The following is a 19,311-nucleotide window of genomic DNA, read 5'->3' as shown; positions in this document are numbered from 1 at the left end:
TTAAAACATTACAATTTCGTTTTAATGACCAACAGTAGCTGGTCATTACATATACCTTGAAGCGTCATCAAAAGACATAGGGACAAAATCAAATTTAACCAGTGCTACTGTTTATCCTAATGGTGATGCTTGTTTTACATTTTGGTACTATTTATATGGAGAGGGCATGGGAACGTTGAATGTTTACCTGGAGTCAGAAGAGATCATAACAACTGCTTGGTCTATATCTGGAAATCGCAATAAAAGATGGTGGTTTACTTCTTTCGACATTTCAAGATCCAAACCATATAGAGTTATTTTCGAAGGTATACGAGGAAATACTTCAAAAAGTGACATAGCTTTGGATGACATTGTTCTCCTTCCTGGATCTTGTGGAGGTATTGTACTTACATTTTACAATAAATTAGTGTATAGAATAATATACAAAAACTGCTTGAATCCCCTCCTTATTCCTTATAAATCCTTCTTTTCCGTATGAATGCCATTGAACTGAATAAAAAAATCTTCCCTGCATGTGTTATAACCACTCTTTCTTTTCTGATCATTCGAAATATTTATTTTGGTAATACTTATCTTCACCTGCGAACTTGGTCACACATGAATAATATTTTTACTCATAATTCATAAGATTAAGGACGTCGAGGTAATTGTGTCTCAATATAAGATTGATTGTTGGTTGTTTAACGTCCAGTGGCAATTATTTCATGCATGTTTAGGACGAGTCTCAATATAAGATAATGGTCACCACAGCATAACGTTTTGGATAATATGTTAATACACAGATAATACCGTACATGATCATGTATAATTGTATATTAAGCTATAAGATATATTAACTGCAAAAGAGGCAAAAAAAAAAAATACCGCAGCGATACTAAAACTCATCAGACGAAGTCTACAAAACACAACATTGAAAACTAGAAACTGAGCAACACTAACCTCACCAAAAACCGGAGTTTATTTAATGTCTAATTCGGAGAAACGAAGACAAGACTGTGGTTATGACAATTAGAATTTAAAAGGCGTCATCTGTTAATATACAATATCTATGAAGCTATTTGGCATTATGTATTGGATCTCTGAAAAACCGATCAGTGAATATGTCGGCGACACAACTTTAGCTATTGGGGTATGCTGATGACACACAAGTCTACCTAGTTATCAAACCACTCGATAACTGTGACAACATATTTAATTTTTTTGATAGGACATTGAGCATGGAAAAGCAAGTCAATGCCGTCATGAAGTCGTGCTACTTCCAAATTCCAAACCTTGGTCGAATTCGGCAATATATCACCGAGGATGCCTGTAAAATGTTAGTCTGTTCGCTTGTCACATCAAGGCTAGACTACGGAAACACCCTGCTATATGAAGTGAATGCCAGTTTAGAAAATAAGTTACAGCGAGTACAGAATACGACAGCTAGACTCGTTACACGTACCAAGAAACACAATCATATTACACCAGTTCTTGTGTCGCTTCATTGGATCCAGGTGCAGTACCGAATGCAATATAAACTGCTTTTATATACTTTAAAATTATACATGGCCTAGCACCTGTATATCTTGAGGAACTTATTAGCGCCTATCAACCATCAAGATCTCTAAGATCGGAAAATGTAATGCGACTAATACAACCAAGTGTACGCACCAAAATTATGGAGAAAAACTCTTCGAATAAGCTACTGCGAGTCTCTGGAACAATCTTCCTTGCCATCGAAGACATGAACACTCCATCAAACTTTTTAAGAAAAATGTGAAAATGCATTTTTTTTAGACTCGCTTTCAGTGATGACATTTAACTCCATATACTGACAGTTACTCTAACTTATCTTTGTTCTTTCCATTTTAATATATGTTTTTTGATTATTTTTTTTAATTGTTCTGTTTCCTTTTTTATAATTGTTCAAAATTTTAACTCAATCTTATTGTATTGCGTGTTTTTATGTGTAACACCTCTTCTAACTGCATTGATTGTCTTTATGTTAAGCGCTTAGAGTAATTTTGATTAGATAATGCGCTATGAATATTGTAAATAATAATAATAATCTCTCCGCGTGTTTTTATCCATCCGCCTTCTTTGTTATAAAAGATAGAAATATTGTCATCGTCTTCAGGTCTATGATTAAAAAGTAAAATCACAAAAATACTGAACTCCGTGGAAATATTCAAAAAGGAAAGTCCCTAATCAAATGACAAAATAAAAAGCTCAAACACATCAAACGAATGGATAACAACTGTCATATTCCTGACTTGGTACAGGCATTTTCTTATGTAGAAAATGGTGGATTAAACCTAGTTTTAAAGCTAGCTAAAGCTCTCACTTGTATGACAGTCGCATCAAATTCAATTATATTGACAACGATGTGTGAACAAAACAAACAGACAACAACAGGTAAAAATGTCACAAATAGGGGTACAACAGCAACACGAACCCCACCCAAAACTGGGGGTGATCTCAGGTGCTCCGGAAGGGTAAGCAGATCCTGCTCCACACGTGGCACCCGTCGTGTTGCTCATGTTATTACAAATCCGATAATTAGTCTTATTCGGTAGGTCACATTCGTGAAAAGGGAACGGGATTGTAGTTACGAAATAAGGAACATATCCGATATCATCTGTGAAACGGATATTCCATAACGGTCAACCAACTCGTGATGGCGTCCGTAAAATTTACGAAGTGATGATTTCAACTTCCCAATTTAGAATTCTTGGTTTAAAAATGAAAAGGTCACAATTGGGAAGCCGAAATCATCTTTTTTGTCGTAAAGTTTTGTTTTCAACCGACCCTCATAGTCAATTTCTAGATATAAGTCCTAATCAAATGGCAAAATCAAAAGCTCAAACACATCAAACGAATGGATAACAACTGTCATATTCCTGACTTGGTACAGGCATTTTCGTATGTAGAAAATGGTGGATTGAACGATTAAACGATTGATTGATTGTTTTTTTGCTTAACGTCTAGTGCGTTAAGTTAGTACATATCACAAGTGGTATGTTTCTTTAAAAAATAACCATCACAGTAACGTCCTTCCGGGAAAAAGCAACCATATAAACTATTCAATCAAGGATTATAATCAGCGTTTCAAAAATGATAGAGGACGATTGTATCTTTAACATGTTTAAGAGCGTCAATAAAAACTTTATTCGACGTAAGACAACATGAGAAGGAACGATGAAAAGACAAACCAACTGATTATAAAAACATTACAATGAAAACTTTACAATAAACAGCACAAAAGTCATCCAAATAAACCAAAGTTGAATTAAGGTCAGGAAAATTATATTTAAAAGGAATTTGTATGTCAATCTTTACAATCTACTAAAAAAATAAAAAAAAAGTGATTCATTTATTACTTTTTATATACTAGTATTTATCTTATCCTACTCAGCCAGAATTGATAAAAGAACAATTTGTTATACTAGTATTATATCTATTCCATTTTATTTCAGGTAGTTTTTATTCTAATTCCATTTTTCTTTCATACATTTATTTTCACTTCAGGTTCTGTACTGGATTGTAACTTTGAAGCAGAAAACTGCCATTGGAATATTAATAGACAGTCTTATTATGCTTGGACAATTATCGATGGTAAAACTCCTTCTGAAAAAACAGGACCGAGTGCTGATCATACAAGTGGATCATGTTAGTATTCCATAGTGCTTTTTATGTAACTGTATCGATTTTCAAATTATGGAAGTCTTTGTACATTGAAAAGTCCTTCATATTGACAACAAGTCGCAAAATGATAGATGGTAGACGGAAGACAACATATTTTTGGTTATCTAAAATAGCATCCGATTTATTCTTAGATAGTTTGATGAACTTGTATTTTAGATATTAGTTTTAATCTAAGATATATCATTGTTATGCGGTACTTTTCTATAATCAAAACTGTGCACATACCAAATATGTATAGTACAAAACAGTTACAGTTCTCGTCAGATGGCTAGAAGTTGAGTTTAATGTGTTGCCTTCACTGTCAACTTATTCTATTTGGATTCAGCTTAAATATCTGTTTTGAGATGAATTCCAGAATCTTGGTTTAACCCACCATTTTCTTTTGAAAATGCCTGTAGTAAGAATAGCAAGAATAAGACAGTTGTTTTCCCTTCGATCCGCTGGCAGATATAGTCGAGCGTTGAATTTGTCCTATGTTATTTACTTCCCCTTTTTTATTAAATTTTTCAAGTTATAAAATTGCAAAAATTCAAAAATGGCCATCGCTACCTTGAAAAATGAGAATGATAGACAAAACCTTATTGGTCTTACAGAAATGATGACTGTGATGTGTGAATGTGTAAACAACATTAAAAAAAAATGAAGTCCTTTTTTTAAATGATTTAAACTACAGAAATGTGACCTCTAATACGTTTTTGTGCATTTGTATTTATTTACTTCAAACAGGCTGCTATTATCATGGAAACGTCAGGAACGAGGCGACATTTGCAATTCTTGTTATTACTATTATTTGTTCTTTCTCTGTGACTTGTCTGAAATCAGAAACCCCTTTCTAAAATATCTTACGATTTTAATTGAAGTTATACTGAAATGTATATGACTTACGAGTATTTTACTCTGAAGATTACTTATGAAAAGAGCCACAGAAACATTAAGTTAGACGCTTTCAAACTATGGACCTGCATACCCTAAAGACGACTATTTACAGAACATTGGGTTTTAGAAATACTTGGAAGAATAATTTATTGGAAAAATAATAAAGCTGCGTTCAAATAGTTATCACTGAGACCAATAGTCTTTATAAAAGATACGGAAAAAAAATATATTTCTAGACAAATAAATGTTGACATAAGCTTTTATACAGAATAATTGGATTTCAAAGAAGCCTGTCAGAACAACAGGGCAAGAATGTAAATAACTACGCGTCCCTGTATATCCTTCAACAATGAGCAAAACTCTAATAGTATAGTACATTGTAATATACAAAAAATGCTTATAGTTTTCTTTCTACAATCAATACTTATCTCAGAAAATTAGATTATTTGCAAAACCTGAACATGAAATCGAAAAACAAGCTCCGCTATATTCATTTTTTACGGAGTATTGTTTTCAATAGAAAACAGTCCGTCCCCGACACCTTTCATTACTTCTTTAACTGGTAATATTATGTACGCATAATTATGTTTAATTTTTAGACTATGTTTTTTTCATGGAAATCGATAAATTTACCGAAATTATGTACTGATCACAGAGTGGTACATTTGTACAAACACATTTAATTTGTATGATCAATAAGCGCATGCTATTTTGTATCAATATCTATTTTCTTTAAAGTTGGAGGACATTATGTATACCTCGAAGGATCAGGCCGAAAAAAAGGGGAAAAATCTTATTTATTTAGTATGACAGTTCTTCTTCATAGTGATGCTTGTTTTACATTTTGGTACCATATGTATGGAGGCGGAATGGGAACATTGAGTGTTTACTTGGTAATGGAAAATACCACGAGAAAACTGTGGGAAAATTCAGGAAATCAACAAAACGTATGGCGATTTGGTTACCTAGATATTACTGTATCAGAACCATACATGATAACATTTGAAGGAATTCGAGGTCAAACTTCTAAAAGTGACATAGCAGTAGATGATATTTCATTGCTTTCAAGATCTTGCAATGAAAGGGGTAAATTCAATGGTCCTTAAGTTATCTTGTATGAATATGTTTAAATGTTTTATGTGTTTACTTTACAATATATATATTGGCATCTGCTAATGTGCATGATATAGCCCATATAATCCTGTTATATAGTTGGGCATTTGGAAATGTAATACTGAGTCAAATACACTCCTTTGTTTTAAACGAGTTTTCCGGTGAAAGTAAATGTAATTATGTAAAGAAATAGATATGAATTCAAGATATGACATAATTAGTGTCGTACAAGTAGTAATCTGCTTCTCATCTGTATTCTTTGAATAGGGTCGCGCATAGTAAGATAGGCTTGAATGTGAACGCACCGGTGTTGCTTCTTTCGGAGTTGATGCGAGTCCCTCAATATGTGTTACTTTGATTTGCATCTTTTTTTATCGATTTATGAGATTTGAACATCGGTAAACTTCATGACTGTACTCTTTCTTAAATGTATACTTGTTAAATTCAAATTGATAGGTAGTATAATAGTAAGACAAGTTTTGTTTCAGCATTGACTCTGCAAAAACATTTATCATTTGAACGTTTGAAAGACTTCGTGCACGACGCTATATTTTTCACTAGACCTCGATAGATTTTATTATGTTATTTCCAAAATTACAATGAAAATGATGTGTTACGTATCTTGACTTAATCTGGAGCGTATCAGAATTATCAAACACTGTTAGAATTTGTCCCTATCAAAATGGCTTACCCATAAAATGTATTTCAATATTGTAGTCGCAAATGTTAGTAAAGATTAAAGATTGAAAATGATTTCGACATTGTTATCTTCTAATACTATTTTTCTTTTCATTTAATCGATTCTAGTGCATGATAACTACTATATATATGAAAAATGGATATCGAATATCAGACTAAATGGAATGAAATATCATAGTCATCACTCATCAATGGTAGCGATTCAACAAGATTGACATTTTTTTTTATATGTACATCATATGCTCTGTTAATTTACTCCAACAGTTGCATTTCAAAGAATTGATTCAATTCATCAGTGATGTTGTAGGTTTTGCCCTGGACTGTAACTTTGAAACAGAACAACGCAACTGGTATTCGAATCCCACAACGTCATATATGTGGTCAACTGCTACAGGGGGAACCACATCACCCGGTACTGGCCCACAACATGATCACACCACTGGATCGTGTAAGTGTTAACATTATCAAGAAACAAACAACAACCTACATTGTCCGCAAAAAGTGATTATACAATTTATACAATGGAAGTTTTAACCAAATTGTCGCACTTTTGTTTTTCATACGTTTCAAAATTGCTTGTAAAACGTTTATGTCTCTTGAAAATTTCAGTCTTTTATGGAGTAGAGAAACTGAGAATCATCATCATTTACGGTTGAATTATCTTAATTGATGAAAATAAGAGCATTCTTACAATTTTTCGAAAGGTACGTACGGTTGACGAATCATACGTATGATCCTCCATTTTGACTCTTTTCATAATATGACCTATTTATGTAATCATAGTCAAGGCTTTCATTGGACTTAGATGGCATTTTGTCTCAATGTTTGACTTACAAGAACCATGACACTGCATGCAACGACCCAAGTCAAGCTTGAATTTTCATGTGACAAAGGTATTTCCGGACATACGATTTAGAAATATATTACCACTTAAAATAAGATATTCTCTCCCAAAATGACTTGCTTAATTCCTTTTTTACATGTTAACTGTTAAATCATCAGTGTTGAAATTTAGAATATATGAGGTGCTAGATTGTTCATGTCTTTTCTCGATGATTTTTTTCAGGATTGATTATATTTAAATTCATCTGTTGTTTCGCGTGCTTATTTTTTTCATTTTTGCACATCTACATATCCTCAACTATCCTGCTTTTTGTGTTGCAGAATATTCATTTTCATTCTGCCTTGTGCAAAATCATTTATTTATAATTTTTACCGGGCCAAGTTATTCACATTTGACCTTTGAATGAAAAATCTTGATGATCCTCGCGCTCCTTGACAATTTAACGATGATTTTAAACTATTTTTCTTTATTTTCAAATATAAGATACGCGTTTTTTTTTTTTTGCGATATGCTTAACTTTTAAAGATACTTTTGATTCTGAAGAGAATGCGGTAATACCGGATAAAACATAGACTCTTAGTTTTATTGTACGTGGGAATGTAATACATGCTCTCTTTACGTTTGTTCATACCTTTCGGTAAAATGTAAGAAAGCTATAATAGGCGTTTCTTAATTTTGTTTTGAGATATATCATGTATATTGATTTTGTTGATTTCTGGTCATTCAATAACCCAGATTGCAGAAAGTACGTGCATCTCGTATAACCACCCAAGTGACATTGGCATTAACAAATGATTAAGGATACTTCCGGATCTGGAAGGTTTATTTCATATTTGGATCTTTTGTCTTGACATTGACACGGATGGACAATAAATTCCTTATTACACGAATAAAATATCTTCTGAATTCTTTCGTCGATATCTTAATTTATAGGTTACGCACATGAATGACATTATTATGAGGAATAATTATTACCAACAGATGAGTGCTCCGGGCCCAACACGTCCTGTAGCAGCGATATTAGCAATTCACTGATAAAGAAAAATTGACTCAAACTAACATTACAAACATCTTTGTTTTTTGTTATTATACGTTTAATCTGTACTTCAATTCTAAAAGAAAAGGGATTTAGAATAAACACAGATGCAAAATAGCACTCAGTTAAGGACTAAACAATCCCCAAATACTGATTTCCCAGCGTACAGAAGTCAAGTTACTTCGAAACAAAACAATTTGAAAGACAAATTAGTTTTATTACAATAACATAATACATGAACTAGATTTACAATTAAAAGATATCGCTTCAATCATGCCTATGTCAAAACACTGGTTATAAGGCGGGTAATAGCCACTGTCATTTCAATATGACACAATACAAATTTATCATATGTTATTTGACAAAATAAATAGGATAAACGTAGAAAAAACAACCAAACAAATCTTATACAAGACCATCTTCAAATAAGATAAGCAAGTCTTTGTCATTGTAAATACGATGATACGTCTTATTCTTTAGGGGATCACAATCGAATAAAGGAATAAGAGAATGTGGCACCACAATCGCATGCTGTTTTAAAATACTAAAATAGTTTTACAGTTAAAGATTTCCTGGTTTAAATCAATCTACATTATTCATACGAAAGAGTCATTGTAAAACTTGTATTGAATACATATTTATTGTGATTTTTTATGTTCTACAAGCTAATGGACATTACATATACCTTGAGGGTACAGATAAACCAATCGGGACGAAATCAGAGTTAACAAGCACTACTGTCAAACTTGATGGTACGTTTTGTTTTACCTTCTGGTACCATATGTTCGGAAAAGGCATGGGTACATTAAATGTTTACATCAAGTCAGGAAACAGGAGCACAAAATATTGGTCACAATCAGGAAGTCAAGGCGACAATTGGAAATTTGTTAAATTTGACATTCTTAGTTCAAAACCTTATAGTATCATATTTGAAGGGATTCGTGGAGACAAGTTTACGAGTGACATAGCAATAGATGATATTTCTTTACTTCAAAGTTCATGTTCAGGTAAGTCTAGGAGAATTTTTTTTATCGATTTCCAACTAAAATAGTAGATATTATTCAAAATTTATTTAGCAAAACATCGAAGTTATTTCTTACTTTATCTAACATCAAAAATACATTAATTTTGCTTTGTCTATGATGTTTAGGATGTATGCTGATAATTCAAATATTCAGTAGTTGATACGAAGTGTATCTTTAAATCTTAGCAGATTATTCCCTTCCTGGACTTGTGCAGCTCCCATTATAAAAATGTGTTGAGATCTATCACGTCTTATAAATTTGCTGATCGTTCAGGGGCTGTTTGTTATAGTGTAATATCCGTCTTATGTTCCTTTTGATGATAGAGCTCCTAGAATATTTGGAAATCCTTTGATTTCAAATTTTAGGGTTTGATCGTTCCTAGTAAATGTGAATCTAGGAAATAGCTTCGGTTTAATCAAATGTATCAAGTGTAAGTTAAATTTTAGATTTTTTCAGTCATTTTAAAGAACATTTTAATTTACTCATAACACCAACCATATTAGCTCTATTCCTCGTATCAAATATAACCTAAAAAACTCGACAAGTAATATGTTTTTGGCCTCGATAATTAAGCTGCGATTATTGTCTGACGTTAATCATGTTAATCTAATATTGAGGTTCTGCAAAAGGAAATCACAAATTCACCAACATTACAATTGACTGAATTTTCGGGAAATGACATCGTTAACAACATATATCTTTTTCCATCTCCTTACAAATCGAACCAAAAAACATGAAAGTTCCAACTATGTAATAATTGGTTCCAAAGCTGCACAAAATATCTTACACATATAGATTTATTTCGTCTTAAACCCATTTTCAACTACTTAACTATCTAATCTATTTTCTACTACTCTTGGTACAATCAAAAGCCATATATATTTTTCGAATGAGGTCCACGAAAATCATGGAATTAATTACTTTTAGAGTGTCAAAATAGTGGGTGTACTTCATGAATTGCATGTGCATCATGTACATATTGGCTTTTATATCCGTTAACAATTTTTCTGCCCTATTCTTCACTTTGCCTCATAATCTCATTTAGAAATAATTCACATACCTAATTAAATGAGTATTTAAAAGTTAGGATGTGAATATACATGTTCAAACTCTTTTACGTATTTTGTTAGTAACAACAAACAAAGGAAATATGTCAATTGGACCTGCTTTGATATTATAAATGCACTTGAATTTTTACTTGATAACACCTTTGTTCACTATGAAGATTACAAATATCAACAAATTATAAGTACTCTAAAAAGTAGAATAACAAAAAATAGCGAACTCAACTGTCATATTCCTGACTCCGTGCAGGTATTTCCTTATTATGTAGAAAATGATGAATTAAACCTGGTTTTACAGCTAACCAAACCTATCACTTGTAAGACAGTTGCATGATTTTCCATAATAATGACAACAATGTGTGAACAAAACAAACAGACATAAAAGGTAAAAATGTGAAAAATTGGGGTACAGCAGTCAACATTGTGTTATTATATTTTATATATAATCTTAATTACTATTAAGCAAACAACCATGTAAATAAAGAAATACAAAATGGTATCTAGAAACTCTGGACAAATCACATAAGTAAAAATGAAAGACAAGAACATAAAAAATGACCGTAACATAATAACACAATAAATATCATGAATATTTGTGAAGTTGATACGGAATATTTATCAACAAGGTCTTTGTATCGAATAGGAACTAACTGTGCACCACTTATTACGAACCTGTTTCTTTACTGTTACGAATCACAATGCGTTTTTAGATGGTGACGTTCCCCTGGTACCATTATTTGATGTTTAATCTGTGTTTTAATGAAAAAAATATTACATCAGGATTTGTTATATCCTTAACTTGTCAAAATGTTTACTAAATTTTGTAATCGCTACAAGGATATAATTCTTAAATAAAAATCAACGTGCATACATCTTTTACGGTCAGGCATTTCATGTTCCATCTGTTATGGTAATATTCTATACAAAGCACAAAAATGTCATCATTCACGTCAAAAGATAACAAAACCTTCATATAGACTTATCCACAAAGCATATAGTTACGATATTGTTGTCAAGTTATTAAAGATGATATTTTTTTTGAATTAATATTGATTCACTGATAGGGTCTTTAATTTGCATCGGAAATAAACACATTGATTCTAAAACCAGATGTTGGCATGATACGGGCTATATATTACTGACATGTCCACCTAGACTAACCAAACATTATTATACAAGTGATAAAACAAAGTTATTTCAGATGCAAAGACCCTATCAGTCTAGGTGACCGAGTGGTCTAGAGCGATGGATACAGTGCAGGTGGTGTTGTCTCGATATCACCATTGCATGAGTTCGAATCCCGGCGAGGAAAGAACAAAAATTTGCTTCCGCAAATTTGCAGATTTAACATTGTTGTGCTGATATTTAGAGTAGTTAGGTCTTTTGGAAAATGTTGTTTGTGCTGTATTTAGACCCCTCTACCAATAAATTTGTTTTTCATTCACACGTTGTTTTCGATTTAGACTTGTTTATATTTTTTCGTTTGGGCTTGTATTATATTTGCATTCGGGTTTATATGATCCGTTCATCCTATTTCGACTCTTCAAAATTAAAGAGTCTATCCAAAATTGAGGTAAATTATATGGCCTTCGTTTCCTAACATCATAGAAGAGACATTAATTGTCGAAATCCGGATATGGTGAACTAATTTTTGCACCTTTTGTTTGCGGTATACCATCTTTTCCGCAGGTTTATTGTTTTCTGTTTGGTATTAGATTAATAGTTAGGATCCATTTTGTTACATCTAGTGATCCGTTTATTTGGCAATCGCCAATGACAGTCAGCAGGGTTTAAGAACATCCGTTGTTTGACCTGCTCGTCAAATGCGTTTTGTTAAAATATATTTTTTTCACTTTTTAGGTCTTTTGGAACATGTTGTTTGTGCTGTATTTAGACCCCTCTACCAAACAATTTGTTTTGCATGAACACGTATAAAAATTGCGGTTTTTACCCAACGCAATCATAAGTTTAAACGTTGTTTTCAATTTAGACTTGTTTATATAATTATATACATTTGACTAACAGTTCGAACAACAAATGTTCTTAAACCCTGCTGACTGCCATTGGCGATTGCCAAATAAACGGATCATTGATGTAATAAATGGATCTTAATTATGAATTTAATACTAAACGGAAAACAATAAATTTGCGGAAAAGATGGTATACCGCAAACAAAAGGTGCAAAGGTTTTTGTACACCATATCCGGATTTCGACAATTAATTTATCTTCAGTGATATATATATACAGATGTTTTATCCGGTATTACAGCATTCTCTTCAGAATCAAAAGTATCTTTAAAAGTTAAGCATATCGCAAAAAAAAAACCGCGTATCTGATATTTGAAAATAAAGAAAAATAGTTTAAAATCATCGTCAAATTGTCAAGGAGCGCGAGGATCATCAAGATTCCAAAATTCCAAAAAAATCGAATCCCGGCCAGGGAAAAACAAAAATTTGCTTCCGCAAATTTACAGATCTAACATTGATAGGTATGTTATTTAGACGAATCATTTATACAGAATGTGTTTTCAGCCTTGTATAACCCTCACTGGTGATCCAATGGATAAAATCTGTCGTAGAGTTGTCACTGGTTAAGACGTACTTATATATATATATATATTCGTCTCGTATATTTTATGATGGCATTATACTAAATACCTGAGATCACCCCTAGTTTTTGTTGGGAGTCGTGTTGCTCAGTCTTTGGTTTTCTGTGTTGTGTTTTGTCTGTCTGTCTGTCTTTTACTTTTGGCCATGGCGTTGTCGGTTTGATTTCGACTTGTGAGTTTGAAAGTCTCTTTGGTATCTTTCGCCTCTCTTTTACGGGAGGGATTGTGATTGACTTGCATATGCTGAAGATGTAATCTTTCAATCAGCTTGATTGAAGTCTGGAGCTGACATGTCAGTAACTGCTAGTAGTTCTTTGTTAATTTATGTTTATTGTAGTCATTTTGCGTATTTTCTGCTGTTACCTACTCTTACATAGGACTTGGGCTTCTTTTACACTGACTTTTACTGTGCAATTTACTATGTGTTTGTTTGTTCCACTTTGGATAGAGTTATAGGCAGTGGTTTGTGATATCACAAAACATGTTTAGCCCTGCCACATTTTTGAGCCTGTTCCAAGTCAAAAATTTTAAGCCAGTCTAAACTTTGTGTGTGTTTTATTTCAAATTTTGGTTCATTTGTATGTTTCAGATTTTTATGTGGTGTCCATTCCGCTAAAACTAGTAAACGTTATTGTTTATTAACCATTAACTATTGGTCGGGTTGTTGCCTCTTTGGCACATTCCCCGTTTAAATTCTAGTTCCTTTTTTTAAATTTGACTTATAGTTCAGTATTTTTGTTATACTTTTTTCTATATTATTGTATTCAGCACGGTGTAGATACCGTTGCTCATAGACTGTTGGTTCCAGAGGGGACCATTAGCAATGTTTTCCGTGTTTCGCCATATATATATATATATATATATATATATCGTATATTTGTAGTAGAACCATTTGGAAATGATTAAAGAATTTAGTTCACGCTCCTTAATGCAATCCCATCATCTTTTCCTCGAATGTGACCTACCAAAATAGACTTTTTAACAGGATTGTACTTTCTTGAGCGAAATGATGGATACCACTTGTGGAGCAGAATCTGCTTACTCTTCCGGAGCACCTGAGATAATCCCAAGTTTTTGGTCGGGTACATTTTTCTCAGTTGTGTTTTGTATACCGTTGTTTGTCCTTTGATCATTTTTCGTTTTTTTTTTTTGCTATGATAATGTCATTTTGTTTTCGAATTATGAACATGAGTATCCCTTTGGCAACATTCCCCTCTATAAATGGTTTAAAATCATTGTCAATGTCTAACATCCTGAAAAAAAAACATCTTTAATTCCTGCAAAAAATTGCTGAAACATTAATTTTTTTTTATAAATTTTGAAAATCACACAGTTTATGGGATTTGAAATTTTGAAATTACAAACCTTCAAACAATATGGATAAGTTTTACGTCACCAACACAAATTGGTTGATCGATACTTTGTGTCGGTATTTCAATGCACTAGCGAAATATTTTCGCAGTCTTAGATCTCAAGATCTCAAGATACCAGTAAAGTCGTAATCCTCCTCCTCCTCCTCCTCCTCCTCCTCCTCCTCCTCCTCCTCCTCCTCCTCCTCCTCCTCCTCCTCCTCCTCCTCATCATCATCATCATCATCATCATCATCATCATCATCATCATCATCATCATCATCATCATCATCATCATCATCATCTCATCATCGTCATCATCATCATCATCGTCATCATCATCATCATCATCATCATCATCATCATCATCATCATCATCATCATCATCATCATCATCATCATCATCATCGTCATCATCATCATCATCATCATCATCATCATCATCATCATCATCATCATCATCATCATCATCATCATCGTCATCATCATCATCATCGTCGTCATCATTGTCATCGTCGTCATCATTGTCATCGTCGTCATCATTGTCATCGTCATCATCATCATCATCATCATCGTCATCGTCATCATCATCATCGTCATCGTCATCATCATCATCATCATCGTCGTCATCGTCGTCGTCGTCGTCGTCGTCGCCGTCATCGTCAGCGTCACTATCATTATCGTCGTCGTCATTATCATCAAAATTAATTTAACTATCATTAACTCTTTGATGTGTGTAAAACCATTGCATTTAAGTGTTTTATGTTTATAGGTTCGACCAATTATTCACAGTCATGCCTTAACACGGCAACATCTATATCACTGCCTGAATGTTCAAAATATTATCTACAACTTAATAATTTAGTTTTTGATAAAGAGTTTGACAACTGTTCATTAGAATACCAAGATGTTCAAGGACTAATCAAAACTCTATGTGACGATGTTGACAATTCAGACATATGCACCATTAATCTTTCTGAAGTAGTTAAGAAAGAATCAAGATGTTTTCAATCAAAAAGGCTTCTGGTTGAATATACGTGTGAAGGTAATGTTTAAACAATAAAAAAAAACTTGGTCCTATGTTGATATTGGAAAAAGACAAAGAATGATAAATAAACCTAATGAACAAAATAGCGTACAATGCTAATAATAACTAATTCTTACCTTATATCAGTTTCCAAAGGCATATTGATTGTAATTAATACTTATTTTCTTAAAATCAAATATTGCATTTGTACACATTATACATATTAGATGGGGGAAAGAGGGGGGGGGGCTATGCTGATAAAAAGTGTTTATCAAAAACAATATCTTGCATAAACCTTTATTTTTCATTTTGTAATGACGGGGGTCTCTGGTGGAAGTTGTCTCGTTGGCATAAATATAAATCACTTAATACATTAAAAACTGAGTTGCATTTCCAACATTAGCTTGGAAATTATAACAATTGTATGTTACCATTTCTACAACAATACATGCCATTAGACAGAACTGATCCTTGTAATCAGAAATTATATTAGCAATAGTAGCATATCGAAAACGAGTTATGAAGCGCCTAAAACATATAAGGTTCCACATCAGTTGTCATTTTCTTTTTCGTGCACACAGTTTTATCATGTATTCACACTACTCTATCCCACCTTAAGAAATTATATCAAATAATTTCAAGTTCTCATTAATAAACATTTAGTTTCAAAATATCAATATTAATCACGTTATTACTCATTCCTGCATTTGCAATCTTGTAAATGTATTTAGATATATACCGAGTGTTAAAAGAAACACAACGCCTATATAACTTTCCATTTGCATGTTTTCAACTGCTACAAACCAGTATGGTGGAGATTTGGACATCTGATAAATTAAATAAGATAAATATTTGACTTCATAGCAAATATCGTAAATACTTTTTTTCCAACTAAAAGTCATCCCTTCGAAATGTGTACGTTTGCCATGACTAGTTTGTTGAGCGTTATGGAAATCTGTTTGTCGGAAACTCCCTGTTTCTCGAATTTGTCATCACCATATGAGACTAATTGCAGCATTTGTACTAACATAAGCAGGATCTGCATACTTTTCCGGACGACTTGTAATCACCTACGGTTTTCGATTAGGTTTGTGTTGCTCAGTGTTTTGTAGATACTCGTGTTTCTTTTCGTCGTTTATCATTTTTTTGTCATGGACTTTTCAGTAACTTTGTTGCGACTCACTAGTATGAGGTTGAATATCGTTATTTCTTTTAGTATCTTCCGCCTCTCTTAAATTTCAACTAAAAGCAAAATAAGTAAGAGAATATTAAGTGTAGAGCGATTGCTAGATTAAAACCATCTGTGTGCAAATTATAAATTTTGATACTATTTATGATTTTAGAGAGAGAACCAAATATCTTATCAGACAATTCACAGAAGACAAAAGTTCCCCTAGGCAGAGGTGAGTACAAAAAAAATGTATATGAAGTGCAGTCGCCAGTATTCGGTAATTATATTTTGATCTATACAATGGATTTATATTTATTTTAGACAAACTACGTCATTCTGAATGTTGCAAGTATGTAAATAAAGACAATAGTAGTATACCGCTGTTCAATAGTCATAAATCGATTTAACTGAAACAAATCCGGGTCACAAACCAAAACTGAGGGAAACACATCAACTATAAGAAGAAAAAAAAAACCAAAAAAAAACGGAAAAACAGAAACAATGAACTGCTACAAAAACATAATTTTTTATATCATCTAGTTTACTTTACTTTCCTTATTCAAGTGCTAATCAAAATATGCATTCCAAATTAATTCTGTCAATCACTGGTGATATCGTATTGATTTCCTGTTTAGGAAAGAATTCTGACATAAACAAAGGAGTAATACTGAACTGTGTGCTTTTTTCAGTATCTTTCAAACGGCTGTTGGAAAGCGTTGTCGGCTGATATTTAAGAATTCACCTAGTGCATAAAAATTGCTACAATTTATGTTTCTTTATTTAAATAACTGCATTCCAAATTTTAATTTCATCAGCATCATCTTAAATCACGAATAATAAACATTAAACCTGCCTATGTCAAATAAAAAACCAAATAGCAGGGAAAACATATATTAATACACCTTGAAAGGATACGTTACATAAATATGTTCCCAACAAACAAGCAAAGACCAAAAAACAAATGGCTGCACAAATCTTTCAAGGCTAAATAAAACTTGTCAAGACAAATTTTGATTGAGAATTGAAAATATACACTTCGTTCACTTTTGGATTCTTAATCAATTCACTGCATACGAAATGTGAGGTATACATTGATAAGACAGCAACCTTACGAATAATCATAATGAATTGGCTAAATCTTTTCACATGTTTTAAGCGCGGTCAAGAGTATTACTTGCCTGTATTAAATAACCATAAACCCACGTTATTCGTAACAATGCCAGTAAAACAAAATATCATTAAACTTATTTCATTTACCATAATCAACAATCACAATTCAATACTAAGTCTTATAAGCATGAAATGGAAATCTATTACAGGTTTGGTTGTTGGTATTGTTGTAGCTATCGTATTGTTATTGTGCGTTTGTGTATTAATTATTTGTATCGTCAGAAGGTAATATGTTTTGTTTGCTTTATGTACAAATGTCTTAGTTGAATCAATGACTGGCCTCCTTCTATTAAATATATATCCGTTCACAACTGAGCATTTTAATATGTAAATTCTGTTAAAAATCTATATTTTATAAGAATAACTTACTTTTGATAAACAGTTTCCGGAAAGGTTTTATGTTTAAAAATGAACGATATAGCATCTGAAAATTTATAAATATTAATGATTATTATTTAAATGGCAAAAACATGTTTTTACTTATATCATTAGTAATTAGTGGAGTACATAATATACTACCAAAATATAAATGTTAACAACATTTTATTTATCATATAATAGCAGAAAAAAATCGTTGCACTGTACATTAGACACATTCAAACAAACACGGTTTGATACACTCTACATATCAACATTCCTTTTTTTAATTTGAGAGGCCAATTGGTTTAAATCATATTTGAGTTACATCAAATAGTTGTTACGCAAATGCACTGCATATTTCAGGTGAAAATACCAAAAAAATAATGAAATCTATTCACCTTACAGGCAAATTTTGTGCAGAAAATCTAAAGAAAAACAGAAAACCGGTCTTGACAATAGTGATAATGTTGCCAATCAAAGTGTATCTTTAACCAGTGGTACTGCCAAAAGAAATAACAAAAACGTTAAAAGCATTGGGACAAACGATAACCAGTGTAACATGCAAATGAATGAAAATACGAGTATTATTAAAGGATTAAAACAAAAGACAGATCCGACAAACCTCTCTAAAGGTTTGCATCAACATGAAACACGTTTTACAGGATCTGAGTCTTATGCGCTTGCTAACCCAACAAGTTCAAGCGAAAACATACAAAAACTGAAAACAGAACAAGATAACATTTATTGCCAATCCGAAGAAGGAACCTATGATATTTCAGGATGTAATCGTCACAAGGAGGCTGATGGTAACATTTATAGTCATACCGTTGATGATGTTTATGATTCAACGACCCATAAAAGAAGTGTTGATGACCAGGAAGACAAATATGATCATTTCATTGGACAGAAACAGAAGATTTGTATGATATTTCAATGATGTCATAATTTTGTAATTTAATGTTCGTTTTGTCTTTCAATTTTAAATCCTGTAGTTATTCCTGCAATTATTTATTTTTCCAGCTGCTTTCAAGACTTTCAGGGCCATTTTGTTCACTGTATCGTAAAGATTATACGCCTGCGACAATGAGCCAAATCCCTCTTGTAACGTACATTTGTACTCTATTGATGTATAGAGTTTTCGCCTAAATCTGTTTGTACTTGTTATCAAATCTTTGTACTGCAAAAGATATTATCAATACTCATTTTTAATTTTTATATGCTACTTTATCCCTTAATTGATCGAAACGATAAGGCTCGTCATCATTGCCTGTTAATTTGTTTACT

At 32.4% G+C, this 19,311-nt stretch overlaps 2 protein-coding genes across 2 annotated transcripts; both read left to right on the top strand.

The window, feature by feature from the left end:
- The first annotated feature begins 41 nt into the window (after positions 1 to 41).
- LOC127708460 (MAM and LDL-receptor class A domain-containing protein 1-like) lies at positions 42 to 6,413 on the top strand. Its single transcript, XM_052213329.1, has 4 exons — positions 42 to 377; positions 3,508 to 3,648; positions 5,299 to 5,646; positions 6,391 to 6,413. The coding sequence occupies exons 1-4, from the start codon at positions 167 to 169 to the stop codon at positions 6,411 to 6,413; spliced, it is 723 nt and encodes a 240-aa protein (XP_052069289.1). The 5' UTR covers positions 42 to 166.
- A 272-nt stretch (positions 6,414 to 6,685) lies between these two features.
- On the top strand, positions 6,686 to 19,025 carry LOC127707514 (uncharacterized). Its single transcript, XM_052212094.1, has 6 exons — positions 6,686 to 6,820; positions 8,918 to 9,259; positions 15,072 to 15,344; positions 16,670 to 16,729; positions 17,817 to 17,892; positions 18,433 to 19,025. The coding sequence occupies exons 1-6, from the start codon at positions 6,748 to 6,750 to the stop codon at positions 18,962 to 18,964; spliced, it is 1,356 nt and encodes a 451-aa protein (XP_052068054.1). The 5' UTR covers positions 6,686 to 6,747; the 3' UTR covers positions 18,965 to 19,025.
- Positions 19,026 to 19,311: the final 286 nt, after the last annotated feature.

This window comes from Mytilus californianus, unplaced genomic scaffold (genome assembly GCF_021869535.1).
Source record: "Mytilus californianus isolate M0D057914Y unplaced genomic scaffold, xbMytCali1.0.p SCAF_7, whole genome shotgun sequence".
NCBI lineage: Eukaryota > Metazoa > Mollusca > Bivalvia > Mytilida > Mytilidae > Mytilus > Mytilus californianus.
This window is presented reverse-complemented; position numbering and strand designations above follow the sequence as displayed.

Bases quoted from the DNA above. Each gene is read 5' to 3' on its own strand.
- LOC127707514 (XM_052212094.1), top strand. From the start codon at position 6,748: ATGTGGTCAACTGCTACAGGGGGAACCACATCACCCGGTACTGGCCCA. The intron at 6,821-8,917 runs GTAAGTGTTAAC...ATGTTCTACAAG, and splicing joins TGATCACACCACTGGATCGT to CTAATGGACATTACATATAC. The intron at 17,893-18,432 runs GTAATATGTTTT...TTCACCTTACAG, and splicing joins ATTATTTGTATCGTCAGAAG to GCAAATTTTGTGCAGAAAAT.
- LOC127708460 (XM_052213329.1), top strand. From the start codon at position 167: ATGGGAACGTTGAATGTTTACCTGGAGTCAGAAGAGATCATAACAACT. The intron at 378-3,507 runs GTATTGTACTTA...TTTTCACTTCAG, and splicing joins CCTTCCTGGATCTTGTGGAG to GTTCTGTACTGGATTGTAAC. The intron at 5,647-6,390 runs GTAAATTCAATG...TCAATATTGTAG, and splicing joins AAGATCTTGCAATGAAAGGG to TCGCAAATGTTAGTAAAGAT.